The sequence below is a fragment of the Heptranchias perlo genome, chromosome 19 (genome assembly GCF_035084215.1).
Source record: "Heptranchias perlo isolate sHepPer1 chromosome 19, sHepPer1.hap1, whole genome shotgun sequence".
NCBI classification, from domain to species: domain Eukaryota; kingdom Metazoa; phylum Chordata; class Chondrichthyes; order Hexanchiformes; family Hexanchidae; genus Heptranchias; species Heptranchias perlo.
Window position 1 is genome coordinate 9,648,240 of NC_090343.1, and position 16,697 is coordinate 9,664,936.

Consider the following 16,697-nt stretch of genomic DNA (forward strand, 5'->3'; position numbering starts at 1 on the left):
TCCATAATGTATTTAAATTTGCTATGCCTCGCACTCCTTATTTGGGCATAACCAGTCTGTTGCTGAGTAAATAGACTTTGCTGTAAAATAGACTGTTTGCGGTGAGTCCTGCCTTAAGTCCCGCCCCGCCTCTAACTCATTGGTTAACAGTGGTGTCAATTGACACCCGTTGGACAGTCGCAGCTCCACCTGCACACTCTGACCACTAGATGGAGTGTTTAAGCTCCAGAAGCTGCCGATCCCCATACCTGTAACTGCATCATCACTAATGCACTCCGAGGGAAATTCACTTTGTTCTGTGAGAAGCCCCACGAGAGATTCATTGGTAGCCTTGAAATGATTTGTGCGTACCAGTTATTTTTTTAATGCAAACTCATGCAGAATTCATTGTTTTATTGGCACTTCACTGGTGTTAAATGAACTCTGCCATCCATTTGCTGCATGTAGTTGATGTACGAAGGATTACTGGTCATGCAGTAATTGCCACCAAGCTCATTGGTAATCCACAGTTGATTACTGGTACACAAGAGTATAGATTACATGGAATTACATGGCATTTACAGCACAGAAACAGGCCATTTCACCCAGCTGGTCCATGCGGGTGTTTATGCTCCACACGAGCCTCCTCCCTCCCTACTTCATCTCATTCTATCAGGATACCCTTCAATTCCTTTCTCCATCCTGTGTTTATCGAGCTTCCCCTCAAATGCTTCTATGCAATTCCCCCCACTTCTCCTGGTGGTACATGCAGCAGTGCATTCTGTTTTCCAGGGACACAGCATTCGATGCATTTTAATACTTGGAGCATTTTCATCTGTATTGTGTAATCTATTTATCCCATTCTGTCCAGAAAATAAAGTGTGTTGAAGATGACCAGGAGACCTCCCAGCAGGCGTGGTATTACATTTGAGGTGGGCGCTCGACTCGAAGCACGAGATAGACTGAAAAAATGGTGAGTGCTGAGGAATGCGACACCTGTTCAACAGTCTGTTAAAACTTCAATCTATTTCATAGAATGATACGGCACAGAAGGAGGCCATTGGGCCCATCGTGCCTGTGCCGGCTCTTTTCCCTTTGTAATTCCGGTCGTAATTTTTTTTTAAAACTGAGAAATCTAGTTGAAGAGCAAAAGGCCCGTCGTGTCCGAGACCAAGGTCGAAAAGAGTTACAGAGATGAGAGGAGGCAAATCGAGCAGCAATTAGGCGACATCGAGTTGGGGTTTTATAAAGCCGGTAGATTGTAAGTGGAGGTGGGAGGAGGAGGAGGAGGAGGGAGGGGGGGAAGGAAGTTCGAGGGAGATGAGGAGCGTTACGGTTTGGAGGCCTAATTTCAATATCACGAGGATGTAGGGAGCAGGAAGACAAGGCACAATTATTTTTTTCCCCTCCCCGCAGCTCTGGAGGAATGAGAGAGAAGCTCGGTGGGACATTAACCGTAACTGAACTGATAAAATCAAGACAAAGGTTGCGGTGCAGAGAGAAGTTGGAGGCCAGATATGAGGCTGGGATCACCTATCGGACAATTATATATATAATGTTCACCACTTGTCTCCATTCTGACCCATGTATAAACTTCGTAAAGTATTGTTTTCCAATCCTTTGGGTTTCCTTGAAGCATTCTTAATTCCACAGCCTAGAGAGCAGGGAGGGTGCCCTGCTCCCAGGGCCAGCGCTGCTCCCAGCCAAGGGATAGGGGGGCATCAGAGAGTGACCCAGCCTGCCCGATTATTTGGGGGAAGCCCCTCATCTCTGCCTTCCGAGGCAATTCAGCCGTGATTAGGAATTCATTGTTGAGGAAAATCAGTGACCTCGTTGCTCTGAGATAGAGGTGCGATATTGCTGCAACTCTCTCCTTTCCAAATCCCCGATCCTCATCAGCCCACCATTGGCGGCCGTGCCTTCAGCTGCCTCGGCCCTAAGCTCTGGAATTCCCTCCCTAAACCCCTCCGCCTCTCTATCTCTTTCTCCTCCTTTAAGACGCTGCTTAAAACCTACCTCTTTGTCCAAGCTTTTGGTCACCTGTCGTAATATCTTCTTACATCGCTGTGTGTCATATTTTGTTTGATAACGCTCCTGTGAAGCGCCTTGGGACGTTTTACTACGATGAAGCTATATAAATGCAAGTTGTTGTTGTCTTAGTGTGCCGTTTAGTTGTATGTTAGGAAGCTCTGTAGGATACAGTAAAAACGGGACTTTCACAATCAATTTAGCAATGTTTTGATTGCAGTAAAGTTATTTAGTACCAGCTGACCACCCCTGCCGAATTAAAATTGAATTATGTGTAATTCCAGGCCAAAGCTAACTTACAAATCAGCTGTTTGAATCTGGCAGGACTATTTGAATTTGTTACTCTTTGCTATTTCTGGTTTGGTTTTTAATTTGACAAGCGCTGTGCTCTTACTGGTGGGGTTAGAAGTTATGACGCACGAGATGTAGCACGAAAGAAAGAACTTGCATTTATATAGCGGCTTTCACAACCTCAGGACGTCCCAAAGCGCTTTACAGCCAATTAAGTACTTTTGAAGTGTCGTCACTGTTGTGATGTAGGAAACGCGGCAGCCAATTTGCGCACAGGAAGCTCCCACAAACAGCAGTGTGATAATGACTAGAAAGTCTTTTTTTAGTGTTGGTTGAGTGATAAATACTGGCCAGGGCACTGGGAAACATAGTGCTATGGGATCTTTTACGTCCACCTGAGAGAACTTTCGCTGTACACTCAAGTAAATTGGCCACTTGTCTTCGCCTGTCTTAAGATTTATTTTTATTGCCTGGTTTTGACACTGACCTGAAATAAGAAGGCAAGTTGCAGAATATCGTGGCGTTGCAGTACCGTGGGGGCGGACTGGGACTGATCTCGTACCTCTGGAGTGGTCCTGATTTAGCAGTTTCCTCGTGTTTCTACAGGTACACGGCGCACATAGAAAAGATCGACAATGAAGAGGGAAAGGTGCTAATCCACTTCAAGCGCTGGAATCATCGATACGACGAATGGTTCAGCTGGGACAGCGTGTATTTGCGGCCATTAGAGAGACCGCTGCTGCGGAAAGAGGGAGCAAAGCTGGACGAGCCAACTGTGGTAAATATATTACTTTGGCAACGTTGGCGCATTTTTAAAAAATTTTGATGGGACAATTCATGATAGTCAAATGTAGAGGAAGTTCTTAAGTAAATGGTCGCCTCCCTCTTGCTGGGATGCAGTTCCAGCACGGACCAACTGTTTCCAGTGGCAGAACCGGTCGGCAATCAGAGGACACAGACTTAAGGTGTTCGGCAAAAGAGCCAGAGGCGACATGAGGAAACATTTTTTTGCGCAGCGAGTTGTAATGATCTGGACTGCGCTGCCTGAGAGGGTCGTGGCGGCAGATTCAATAGTAACTTTCAAAAGGGAATTGGATAAATACTTGAAGGGAAAATATTTACAGGGGAATGGATAGCTCTTTCAAAGAGCTGGCACAGGCACGACGGGCCGAATGGCCTCCTCCTGTGCTGCACTTACTATGATACCATGACCAGGAATTGAACCTGGGATCTTTCCAGTCTGTAAGGCTCACTTGCACCACTGGGAAGGACGCTTTCCATCAGGTAGCCATAAAGTTACATTATTTTAATAACTTGGGGACACAAAGGACGGGAAGCGAACATTGTATTCTGTCTGCTCGGTCTTAAAGTTTAAGTAATACCACCTGCTGCTCTTGTCTTTCATACGCCTTGATGGCTATCCATTATCCTGCTGTCCCCCTCTGCTTCCTTGGACATCCTGTTCCATATATTCACCACCCTCTATGTAGTGTAGATAAATGCAAACTGTCTGTTCACCTTCCCCCTTCTGAGCTCGAGTCCATCCCCTTTCTGGTGTAGTTTGTGATTAGCCCCAAGCATATCACGGTTCAGTTGATCTAAACCTCTTGGAGTCTTCACTATCTCATTAAGATCCTCCCTTTTCCCTGGTGTAAACGGTTTCTGGTTTCCGTAGCCTCTGCTTGTAGCTCAGATGTCTAATCCAATGTAACCGTCCTTCGCTGTATCCTGTCCAGTGCCGGAATGTAGTCAGTGACCAGAGCTCTTACAGCATTACTCCAGGGTGGGCCCAGACCAGTGCCTGGGACAAATTGGACTAATCTAATTTCAAGCAGTGTCTCATCACTACAACACCTCAATACAGAGGTGGGAACCCAGAACAATATTCATAGAACCATACAGCACAGAGGGAGGCCCTTCGGCCCATTGAGTCTCTGCTGGCTCTTTGAAAGAGCTATCCAATTAGTCCCACTCTTTCCCTCCCTTCCCCCCACCCCACTGCTCTTTCCCTATAGCTCTGCAAATTTCTCCTTTTCAAGTATTTATCCAATTCCCTTTTGAAAGTAACTATTGAATCTGCTTCCGCCTTTTCAGGCAACGCATTCCAGATCGTAACAACGCACTGCGTGAAGAAAATTTCTCCTCATCTCCCCCCTGGATTTTGACGCTGTCTGATTCATGTTTGAATAGGGACGGTGGAGGACTGAATAATGTGTTTTTCCTTTTCTAATTGCAGTGTTTTCCCCAACCTACAAATTAAAATTTATTTTTGGTATATGTAACCCTCTCTTAATTCAACTCTTAAAAGCTTCTTGGTGGGGATTATTTTGAAGAGTATGAGCAGGAGCGGTTATACAGAATTATTAAAAAAATGGAATGGTGAAAGGACAAAAAAGTATAGGCTGATGTTTTTGGGGCAGTAATTCTTTTGCCCCCTCGAGTTGCACTATTGTAAAAACTTCGGTGAAGATTTCCTCTCTGATAGTTCCAGTGAAATCATAAAACGTTTGATTTTTTTTTTGTTGGTATAAATATGGAAGAAAGGAAATGTTCAGAAATGCAGTTGATGTGGCTTCTAGGCCCCTAACGCCTCAAGTTTATATTTCTCATCCTCGCGTTTAAATCCCTTCATGGCCTCACGCCCCCCTCCCCCCCCCCCCCCACCACCTCTGTAACCTCTTTCAGCCCTACAAACCCCCCCCCCCCCCACCCAGAACTCTCGGCTCCTCTGACTCCCGCGTCTTGTACGTTCCCCCCCGCCCCACTGTTGGTGGCCGTGCCTTTAGCCCACTCCGGAATCCCCTCCCTAAATGTCTCCATTTGACAGGGTGGTTGCTGAGAGGTTGTTTCCCCTGGCTGGAGAGCCTGTAACTAGAGGGCATGGTCTCAGGATAAGGGGTCGGCCATTTAAGACTGAGATGAGGAGGAATTTCTTCACTCAGGGTTGTGAACCTTTGAAACTCTCCACCTCAGAGGGCTGTGGATGCTGAGTCGTTGAATATATTCAAGGCTGAGATCGATAGATTTTTGGACTCTAGGGGAATCAAGAGATATGGGGATCGGGCGGGAAAGTGGAGTTGAGGTCGAAGATCAGCCATGATCTTATTGAATGGCGGAGCAGGCTAGAGGGTCCCTTTTGGCCTACTCCTGCTCCTATTTCTTACGTTCCACCTCCTTAGACCCATGTCTTTGAACAAGCTTTTGATCACCTCGGCTAATATCTCCTTTGGCAGAGAGTCCATTTTTTAAAAAACTGTGCCACTAAAGTGCTTTGTGGCGTTTTTCTACCTTAAAGTTGCTCGACAGATGCAAGTTGTTGACGCACGCAATAACTGGAGGAATACCTGCCTCTTTTTTTTGTAAGAATTCTGAAACCAGCAGTACGTGACCCATTTTGACACCTGTCGCAAAGTTCTTAATGGTTAACTGCTGTCAGTGACTCTTAAATGCTTGTTTCATGCTGTGCGGAGGTGACCGATTTCCCTGCCTACCTGCCATTGGAGTGTAAGGCCACATATAAAAAAAAATTCTTGCGTTGATTATGCTGTCGAGCCCCGTCCAATCCATCAAAATCACTGAGTAATAGCAGTCATTCCTGCTGTGCTTAGTTTCCCCCACAAGATGATGCCGTCGCCTCGGAAAACAATCCCCACGGTTGTTCCAGCTTGCTCCAGAGACGATGCTGTTACCCCTCTCCACCTTTTGGAACAAACAACTCTTGAGTGCGAGCAATATCTTGGCAGAATTTCTATTAAAAATGAGCCTTAAAAAAAATGGTGAGAGCCAGGCAGGCCAGTACGTGTTGGTGCAGGACTGTGGCCGTGCAAAAATGCCTGAAAGCACACCCTCTATGCTGTATTTTACCAGTGTTGATTTTGTTTTTAATGCAGTACCACCAGTGCGCTTACATCGGGCAAAGATCGCTTACCATTTGCCGTTACCATAGGAGTCCATTACCAAGGCGCTGACTATTTCGGGCAGTTCAATTAAGTACCTACCGATTTTAAAAGGCTATGCTGATTTCAGGCAAAGCCGGATCTCCCAGCGGCTTCAATCAGCTGTTAACACCCAGTTAGTGCGATTGCCCTCGGCGATGAGATTCTGGATGCAACTGCTAACAATTAGGAGAGGCAGTTGCTAAGAGGAGACTTCCTGTTTCTTTAAAAAATATGTTGGTTACTTATCTTTATGGTTTTGCCACGTATAGCGGGCAAATTGTGTTAACACCAACTGTAGCACCCGCTACAGTTGGTGGGGACTGTATTGAATTCAGTATGCAAGCTATTTATTACAGTTACTTTTTTAAGATTTAAGTTGGCATCATCAGAGGCTCGGATAACCTTTCCTTCTTTTTCGCTGTGTTCGATTTTTAGGAGTTCCGCCCCAGCGAGCAGGTGTTGGCCTGCTGGTCTGACTGTCGGTTCTACCCGGCCAAAGTTATTTCGGTCAACAAGGATGGTGAGTGCGAGTGGTGACGGAATCATGTGTTCGCAGTCTGGGAAGTCCAGCCGCAAGGTTTTTTGTTTTGAAGTTTGGGAAGGCAGTGCTGCGAAAATGCAGTCGCTGCCTTTTGAAAACAAACCGTCAAGAGGAAAAGTGAGAGCGCGCGAGAGGGTTTATTTGTATAAAATCGCTAATTGTAACGCTGAGTTCGGTCCCTACAAATTCTGCTGTGATATTAGGGTGAAGTGCAAAGTTATTTATGAATAATTAAACCAAGTTGCATCTATTTAGATCAGTTTTGGAAACTATTTCCCTGTTCTGAGTAAACACCTACTCTCTCAGGGTGTTGTTCCATGAAGCAGTAAGGCGTTGCCCGCAGGGTGAGTTCTGGATGTTAGCCAGACGGTCTCTTAATTGCACTCAGTTTTGGGGGCGCCCTTGGAGCTGGCTGCTACACTGGAGGTTGAGTCTTGCTGCATTCTGCACCTACTTGCTGAGTATAGAAAAGGCACGATGCAAGCTGCCCTACTTCAGGAGAGAAAAGCAGAACGTCGTTGAGTCCAGACCGCGTTGGCGACAGACACAGAAAGACAGTCTGGTGGCCCGGCACGTTGGTGCAGTAACACACTGCACTACAATGCCGTGGCTCAGGTTTGCACCTGTGATTCTTCAACACCGTGACTTCTCAATCTCGGGCATGCAGTTATGCAGCTGAGCACCACGATTTATCTGGTTCACCGTCTGCCATCCTGGTAGTCACATGATGCAATGATAATGGAGTTGTTGACTAATGATGGCAAACGATCTCTATCAATTAGTCTACAACAGACCCAGACATGGCATGAGGAAAACCCCAGCGGTGGAGAGCTTTGGGAGCCATAGGTCCAAAGTCACCTGTTCCTCCCAATCACGCTACACTTACCACATGTCATGTCTCCAGTTACTCATATACTGTATCCCAAAAAGTTATTTTCTGTAAGAAAAATCATGATTTTAGCCAAATGTTGAGGAAGTTCTTAAGGAATTGAACCTGGGATCTTCCTGGTCTCTGTGTGGCTCAGTTGCAGCGCTGGGAAGTGCACTTTCCAACTGATAGTCATAAAGTGAGCAAATGTGAGGAGCTTTCCCAAAACAATGAGAGGGAAGTCACTAGTGCTGCTCTTGCAGCCCTCTAATAGATTTGAAATATTGGGCTTTTAAAATAGTGACATAGAGGAGGGGATAGCTTTTTGGGAGGAGAAAAAAGAACCAGACTTCACTCATTCTTAATTCAGTGATGCTTTAAGCAGGAAAAATTCCAGCCTTAAACTCACGGCCAGCTCCTTACGATTGTGTGTAACAGACGCTGCTCTTCATTCTATTTTTCTCTGCAATCTTCTCTTCAAATTTTCTCCCTTTCCCTTAATGAAGTCGCCCCCACTTCCTCACTCACCCAAATCACCCTTTATTCACGTGAGCATTGTTGGTGATTGTCGGCAGGCTGCCTACAACAACAACAACTCGCATTTATATAGTGCCTTTGACGTCCTAAGGCGCTTCAGTCGCAGAAGACGCTGTAGTTGAGTCTGATCCTGTTCTCACCTGATGTAAATACACACGCACACATACATGCGGCGCACGCTTCCTGTAGGGGGTTACTGCGTTTTTCCTCTACTGCCTTCCCTAGCCCAGGGAGACTGTGGCCAGTTCTAGGATTATCATCCCTGTTGCCCGGCTAAGGTCAGCTGACTCGGCACAAGTCACCGATTGAACCTGGGTCTGCGTGACTGAGAGACAGAGGGTTTGTTTATATGGTGCCTGAACCATTGGGACGGCGATAGACTTAAACTTCTCTTTGCCACTATACACACATGGATGCACCAAGCACGGGTGCCTGTTGGAATGATGTAGGCGAAAGGATAACAAAGTCTTATCAGTTCAACCGAAAGACATATAGCAGGAGAAGAAATAAACAATTCGGTACATAATGTACACTGAATAGTTCACAGAACAAACCAGAGGATACCTTTGCTTTTCATGTGCTGTGCTATCTTTCTCGCAGAATGAAGTGGTTCCTTCCGTTCTTATCTAATGCTCTGCGTGTAATCTGCTTCCAGTTTGGAAGTACTTTGGTCGCTTGCATTGTAACATTTTGAGTCCAAGACGAGCCTTGCCTCGGGACTGCGCCCCGATTTTCAGGCTGTGCGAATTTGTAATTTTTTTTTTGCACAGCCCAGGTTAGTAAAGGAGCAAAGACTGCCCCCGTGAAAAGCACGTGTAATCCTTCGTAGGGTCCAGGCCAAATTATTTTAAAAGTGTGCGGAGATTGTCCCCGTGTGAAGCTTATGTCCAGCTCGAGTAATTCTCTGGAGTTCGTATTTAACAAGAGCAGACATGCTCCATTACCGTCAGGCGGGGAAACCCACAACGTTAATGTACCCAATAGTTGCAGAGCTGTGCGGTCTACATGATGGGCTTTTAACATTTCAAGTCTTCCCACCAGCTGAAATTAGCTGCTGTTATACGGTCCTTAGCTCTGACCCGCTTTAAAAAAAAATAAAAAGCAGTCGCACTGGGTCTGTAGCTCAATTTTATGGATTCCGTGAGGCTTCCCTTCTCCGCCCTTCCGAGGGCACTATATGCTTTCATGCAATACCAGTTATCTGGGCACCACAGAGGATTATCGATCGGTGGAGTGGGGGTTATGTTACCAGACTAGCAATCCAGAGGCCTGGACTAATATTCCAGAGAACGTGAGTTCAAATCCCACCGTGACAATTCAGTTTTAATAAAAACCTGGAAATAAAAGAAACTGGAATCAGTAAAAACGGGCCCTGAAGCTGGCAGATTTTCGGGAAAACCCAACTGGTTCACTAATATCCTTTAGGGAAGGAAACCTGCCGTCCTTACCTGGTCTGGGCCTATATGTGACTCCAGTCCCACACCAATGTGGTTGACTCTTAACTGTCCTCCGAAGTGGCCCAGCAAATGGACAGCCAGAGACGGACGATAAATGCCGGATTTGCCAGTGATGCCATCATCCCGAAAATGAATTTTTAAAAAAAGATGAAAATAAGGACTGATGTTTAGACAGATGGCATGGGAGACTGATTTTGGGGGGGGTGAGGGGTGGCAGGAGAGGAAATTTGTTTATTCTGATGACAGTCACCTTTAAGATTCTGAGGCCTGCATAGCCTTGTGACATGGGAGGCGGGACATACTGAGACCTGCACTGTGTTTTCTGTGTTTCAGCTTCTTACACGGTGGAGTTCTACGACGGGGTTATTCAAACCGTGAAGAAAATCCACGTCAAACCTGTTCCCAAATCCTCAAGGGAGAAGGTACGGCTCAAATCTTCTGCCAACATAATGACTGGCACTGCACTCCGAAAGTAATTCATTGTGTGAAGCACTTTGAGATATTTTGGTGATGGGGTAAGGCGCTATGTAAATGTAGCTGTTGTATAACCCTGTCACAAGACAGCTCCACGTGGCCCTTTGTGCAGTCTGTTTGGGGAGAGACAATAACTCCTGCTGCGCTCGTGTTCCAGTGCGTTGCATAGAATTTACAGCTCAGAAACGGTCCATTCGGCCCAACTGGTCTATGCTGGTGTTTATGCTCCTCACGAGTGTTGTGCTGCGCAGGCTAAAGTTTCCTCAACTTTTCTGTCCTTTGATGAAAAGGAAACGATAAAGCAGAGTTCTGATCGAGGTGTTTAAGATGATTAAAGGATTTGAAAGAGTAGGTACAGAGAAACTGTTTCCGCTGGTTGGGGGGGGGGTCCAGAACAAGGGCCATAACCTTAAAATTAGAGCTAGGCCGTTCAGGGGTGACGCCAGGAAACACTTCTTCAAACAAAGGGTCGTGGAAATCTGGAAAACTCCCCCCCCCCCCCCCCCCCCCCACCCTCAAAAGGCTATGGATGCTGGGGGACAAATGAAATTTTCAAGATTGAGATCGATAGATCTTTTTTATTAGTTAAGGGTATCTACGGATATGGAACAAAGGCTGCTAAATGGAATTGAGAGACAGATAAGGCGTGATCTAATTGAACAACGGAACAGGCTCGAGAGGCTGAGCGACCTACTCCTGTCCCTCTAGATCCATGGCCATTAAATTTTTCCAATTGACTGCCTGTTCTGCTCATTTTAAAAAGTGACCCACGGTCACTTTGTGATACCATGGCCGTGACAGAACAACAACCAATTATTTTGGAAGGCTGCAAATTTTTGCAGTAATTCTGAGAACAAGTGTCAAATCATTGGCATTCAAAACGAAAGGAGTTTACGGTAATCAAGTCTTCAAAAAAAAAAATTTATCGAAAAATCTGTTTGTCTTTTAGAGTCAATCAGTACAGGTTTTAGCAGCGAACATGTGTTGAGAAATTAGGTGATTTGGTTTGTCTGGCGGTTACTGCAAATGCTGGGATGACTTATCTCCGCTTGGGCGATGGTAAGTGGACAGAAGGCCTTTCCGTGGCGACTCAGCTCAAAAGCAGGTCGTCTACCTATCCGCTCGGTAGGGAATTTTTTGTGGGGCGGGGTGACTAAAATGAATAATTTTATAGAAAAGTAAATAAAGCTACAAAAGATATTGCTGTCGTATGATGTCTTCCAGCTGACATTTCGGTATTGTTGGCGCGAATCGGAATATTATCACCCAGTGGTGAGGTGTGCTACTGTTGACCAGAGTTGTTCTCCTGTTGACTTATCTATTTAGGGCGTCTGATGCGAGGCATTGTTTCAATTCATTTACAGAATGTGGCAAGTGGGAGGAATAAAGAGAACGGCTCAGGTAGTGCAAGGCGAAGGGAACGGTTCCGCGAGAGGGCGTCCTCGTCCCTCGTTGACGAGCGGGCCAGGGAGAACAAGACTGCGGAGAAGAAGGAGGAAGAGGCAAAGCCGGCACAGCAGGACTTGGAGCAAAAGAATTCGCACGGCACCTCCCCGGAACGGCCCGCGCAACTGAAAAGCTCACCGCAGACCTCATCGCAGCAGACTTCACCGCCCCGCAGTGAGCCAGGCAAGCCCGAGGAAAAAAGAAAACGTGGGAGGCCCCCGTCTGTGGGACTTGCAGGTGAGGTGCAATGTGAACTGGGCTAGTAAGAGTTTGAACTTGGGCTTCTATTGAAAGAAAGAAAGAACTTGCATTTATATAGCGCCTTTCATGACCTCAGGACGTCCCAAAGCGCTTTACAGCCAATTTTGACGTTTAGTCAATGTTGTACTGTAGGAAACGTGGCAGCCAATTTGCGCACAGCAAGGTCCCACAAAGAGCAGTGAGATAATGACCAGATAATCTATTTTAGTGATGTTGGTTGAGGCATGAATGTTGGCCAGGACGCCAAGGAGAAATCCCCAGCTCTTTGAAATAGTGGCATGGGATCTTTAACGTCCACCTGAGGGCAGACGGGGCCTCGGTTTAACGTCCCATCTGAAAGGCGGCACCTCTGACAGTGCAGCACTCCCTCGGGACTGCACTGGAGTGCCAGCCTACGTGTTGTGCTCAAGTTTCTGAAGTGGGACTTGAACCCACAACGTTCTGGTTCAGAGGCGAGAGTGCTACCACTGAGCCACGGCTAACAATGAGAAATTGACAGTGACTCAACGGTAACGTGGCAGGATGTGGTACTGAGCCTTTATCCCTGATCGCTGTTGAGTTGCCAGGCCTCAGCCCGGGGTGGTGGTGGGAGCCTTGCATTTGGTATCACTGCCTTTTTGGGCTAGGTTAGGGACGGGAAAACTCACCCAGGGTTCTTGCTTTTAATGGTTGTCGAGTGGTCCGTACTGAAATTGCGCCGACTTCCACGGTGCTCTGATAGCGTCCGGTCCAGTTCCATCACGGAAGATATGCAGAGTTAGGCTCGGTTAGTACTTGGATGGGAGACAGTCTGGGAATACCAGGTGCTGTAGGCTTTTCCCTTGGACCACTGGGGATCTGGGGTGGAGAGTGTTTCGGGGAGCAGTTCCGTCAAACAGGTTTTTATGTTATTTTGCGGACTCCCGGGCCGCCTGTAATTTTTTGCGGCCTGGTCGAGACCGTTTTTCATATTTTTGTTTACCGTCAGAGGTTGCCGCCCCTTTCCCACCATTGGAAGGAAGAAACTGCTCCTCAACTTCCAGCTCCACTTCAGTCTCACGACTGTGGGTAGAAAATCAAGGGTCAAAGGGGGAGGGAGGAACTAAGAACAATCACTATCACTAGAGAAAAAGTACTAGGTAAACTAATGGGTCTAAAGGCTGACAAATCCCCTGGACCTGATGGCTTGCATCCGAGGGTCTTAAAGGAAGTGGCTACGGAGATAGTGGATGCATTGGTTGTGATCTTCCAGAATTCACTAGATTCTGGAAAGTCCCAGTGGATTGGAAAACCGCAAACATAGAACCCCTATTCAAGAAGGGAGTGAGACAGAAAGCAGGTAACTATAGACCAGTTAGCCTAACATCTGTCATTGGGAAAATGCTAGAGTTCATTATTAAGAAAGTAGTAGCAGGACATTTGGAGACTCATAATACAATCAAGGAGAGTCAACGTGGTTTTATGAAGGGGAAATCGTGTCTGACAAATTTATTAGAGTTCTTTGAGGAAGTAACGGGCAGGGTGGATAAAGGGGAACCAATGGATGCAGTATATTTGGATTTCCAAAAGGCATTTGGTAAGGTGCCACATAAAAGATTACTGCACAAGATAAGAGCTCATGGTGTTGGGGGTAATATACTGGCATGGATAGAAGATTGGTTAACTAACAGAAAACAAAGAGTCGGGATAAAAGGGTCATTTTCAAAATGGCAATCTGTAACTAGTGGGGTGCCGCAGGGATCAGTGCTGGGGCCTCAACTATTTACAATATATATCAATGACTTGGATGAAGGAACAGAGTGTCTTGTGGCCAAATTTACTGATGATACAAAGATAGGTGGAAAAGCAAGTTGCGATGAGGACACAAAGTGTCTGCAAAGGGATATTGACAGGTTAAGCGAATGGGCAAAAATTTGGCAGATGGAATATAATGTGGGAAAATGTGAAGTCATCCACTTTGGGAGGAAAGATAAAAGCAAAATATTATTTGAATGGAGAAATACTACAAAATGCTGCGGTACAGAGGGATCTGGGTGTCCTCGTACATGAAACACAAAAAGTCAACATACAGGTGCAGCAGGTAATCTGCAAGGCAGACGGAATATTGGCCTTTATTTCTAGGGGGGTGGAGTATAAAAGCAGGGAAGTCATGCTTCAACTGTACAGGGTGCTGGTGAGACCACACCTGGAGTACTGTACAGTTCTGGTGCTCTTACTTAATCATTGGAGGCAGTTCAGAGAAGGTTCACTAGGTTGATTCCGGGTATGGAAGGGTTGTCTTGTGAGGAAAGATTGAACAGGTTGGGTCTATACTCATTGGAGTTTAGAAGAATGAGAGGAGATCTTAGTGAAACATACAAGATTCTGAGGGGACTCGATAGGGTAGATGCTGAGAGGATGTTACCCCTCATGGGGGAATCAAAAACTAGAGGGCATCGTCTCAGAATAAGGGGTCGCCCATTTAAGATGGAAATGAGGAGGAATTTCTTCTCCCAGAGGGTCGTGAATCTTTGGAATTCTTTACCCCAAAAAGCTGCGAAGGCTGAGTCATTGAATACATTCAAGGCTGAGTTAGACAAATTTTTGATCAGCAAGGGAGTCAAAGGATATGGGGAAAGGGCGAGAAAGTGGAGTTGAGGTAAAAATCAGATCAGCCATGATCTCATTAAATGGCGGAGCAGGCTCGAGGGGCCGAATGGCCTACTCCTGCTCCTATCTCTTATGGGGGGATCGGAGGACCTCCTCGTGGGTCTGCCCCTGGGCCTGGCCCAGGTGGCCATCCACAGGTTCTGATTGGATGCCGCCCATGGATTGGGTGGGTGGTGGGGGGGTCGCTCTGGCTGCCTGCCTCTCTTCTGCGGTCTTGTCCGTGCCCAGGTGGCCCTGGAGAATGAGCACGCGGTGTCCACCAGTACACTCGAGGCCTTCCGCAACCGGTGGGCGCTCCGCAGGGACTGGAGTGTGTACTGGACACGGGTGTTACTATTTAATTTTATAAATTTCCTTTGTTTTGTGGTTTAGTTCTTCATTAGTTGTGCCCCTTTAAAAAGGGGGCACTTTTCTTTGTTTGGTGACACCTGGGCAACCCAGTGTCTCCTTACGGGTTTTTATTAGAAAAGGCGTACTGAAATTGTGTGTCAGCATTATCCAGACTTAGACATGAAGAATGGCCCTTGGCACTGTACTGGAGCGTTACTGGTCTCTGTGGGCCTATTGCCCCAGTGAAGAGGAGTGGAAAGAGAGAGCGAGTGTATCTGAACTTGAGTAGCCTGTACAAACAGTCCAAGTGATAACCATTTGAGGTCACTTGGTGTAAAGAATCATTGTGTTATCCACCCGTGTAGTCACATGGGTGGATAACACCCATTCATGATGTGATTCTAATGTTCATCTTGTTTCATTTGCAGTAACAGTAATAGTTTTGCTTATTTGCATTATTATGCATCCTTCTCCTTTTATCCCACCATTTGCGGCTGTGTTTTCCGCTGCCTAGGCCTCGAGCTTTGGAATTCCCTCCATAAATCCCTCCACCTTCCTCTCCTCTAAATCCCTCCTTAAAACCCATCTTTTTGTCCAAGCTTTTGATCACCTCTCCTCATGTCGCCTCGTTTGCTTCAGCATCTGTTTTTCCTTGCCCTTCTGTGAAGTGCTTCGGGGCTTTTTTAATGTTAAAGGAGCTATGTAAATGAAAGTTGTTTTCACATATCCTTGTTTTTGTCTGCTTTTCTTTCCCCCCACCCTGCCAAAAGTATAACTCCACTTTGGACCACCCATGCCACACTCCATTCCCCGGCCAAGAGGGCAGGCAGGTAACTTGCTCCAAATCTCCTTGAACATGCAGTGCACATGAATAGTGTTGACCCTCACTTTGCACCTTTCCTTGATGATGCAGCTGAGATTTAAAAGAAAGGAAAGAACTTGCATTTGTATAGCGCCTCTCACGACCTCAGGATGTCCCAAAGCGCTTTACAACCAATGAAGTACTTTTGAAGCGTAGTCACTGTTGTAACACTCCTTGCAGATAACCGTGGGATATGAACCTGTGCCAAACCGTTCTGTTTCTCACCTTGAAACGTCTGACCGATACCCCGCCAACTTTAAAGGTTTTGTTTTTTGATTGGTTTCACAAGGTTCAGATTTCACATTTGCAAGTTGCATCGCATTTGCGTGTTTCTCCAGGTAATCATTCTAAGGGCGCTGCGTCCCAGGAAGATCGTAGACTGCTTCCGTCACGCCAAGGGGGTTCGGGATCAGGAAAGAGAAAGTCTGCCTCAGCTCTCTCGCTCCAGCCGAAGCAAACGAAGCATAGCAAGATATCAGGTCAGTGGTCTGTCAAGTGATTGCGCAAGGGGTTTTTACTGTTTCTCGGGCTTATTATAGGTCAGCCAGTTATGTTTTTCCTGAACTGCCCTGACCGCTGTGCGGTTGCGAATCGCTTTCCCCTTCCTGATTCTGAGCTGAGGACTTATCGGGCGGTAACAAGGACAGACGAACAGACCAGTGGATTGGTACAAGGAAAACCAATGTTTATTAATAAGAAAACAAAAACTACAAGGTAAACAGTATTATACAGAAGATAAAAGAAATCGCTATGGATGCAATACAGTCTTACACTTAACGGGGTGGAAGAAACGGACACATCGAGGGAAAATTCTAAAATCACAATTTTAGCAATACCCCTTTAACCCCACCCTTACACCTAGCTAGGTTGTCTTGTGGCAGCCAGAAAATTAATGCTCACCGGTGAAACAGATGAAAAGGCCTGGCCCCTGTGTCCTGCTGCTGCCGTCGACATGGTTGCGAGGTTTACTGGATGGCCTTCCTTCTTAGTTGCTAGCAGGCAGACAGGACCGGGCCAAGAGGCGAAGAGAAGAGAGAGAGAGAGATACTGGGGAGCC

General features: G+C 46.4%; 1 protein-coding gene across 7 annotated transcripts in view; it reads left to right on the forward strand.

Moving 5' to 3' along the window:
• The window catches only part of LOC137335138 (PHD finger protein 20-like), a 58,773-nt gene that overhangs the window by 4,991 nt on the left and 37,085 nt on the right, over positions 1–16,697 (forward strand). For all 7 annotated transcript variants that reach the window (XM_068000268.1, XM_068000267.1, XM_068000272.1 and 4 more), the window contains exons 2-7: positions 851–952; positions 2,905–3,076; positions 6,672–6,756; positions 9,973–10,061; positions 11,478–11,796; positions 15,979–16,119. In XM_068000268.1, coding sequence (XP_067856369.1) covers positions 870–952; positions 2,905–3,076; positions 6,672–6,756; positions 9,973–10,061; positions 11,478–11,796; positions 15,979–16,119 — 889 coding nt within the window. In that variant the 5' untranslated portion in view covers positions 851–869. The remainder of the gene's footprint in view (positions 1–850; positions 953–2,904; positions 3,077–6,671; positions 6,757–9,972; positions 10,062–11,477; positions 11,797–15,978; positions 16,120–16,697) is intronic.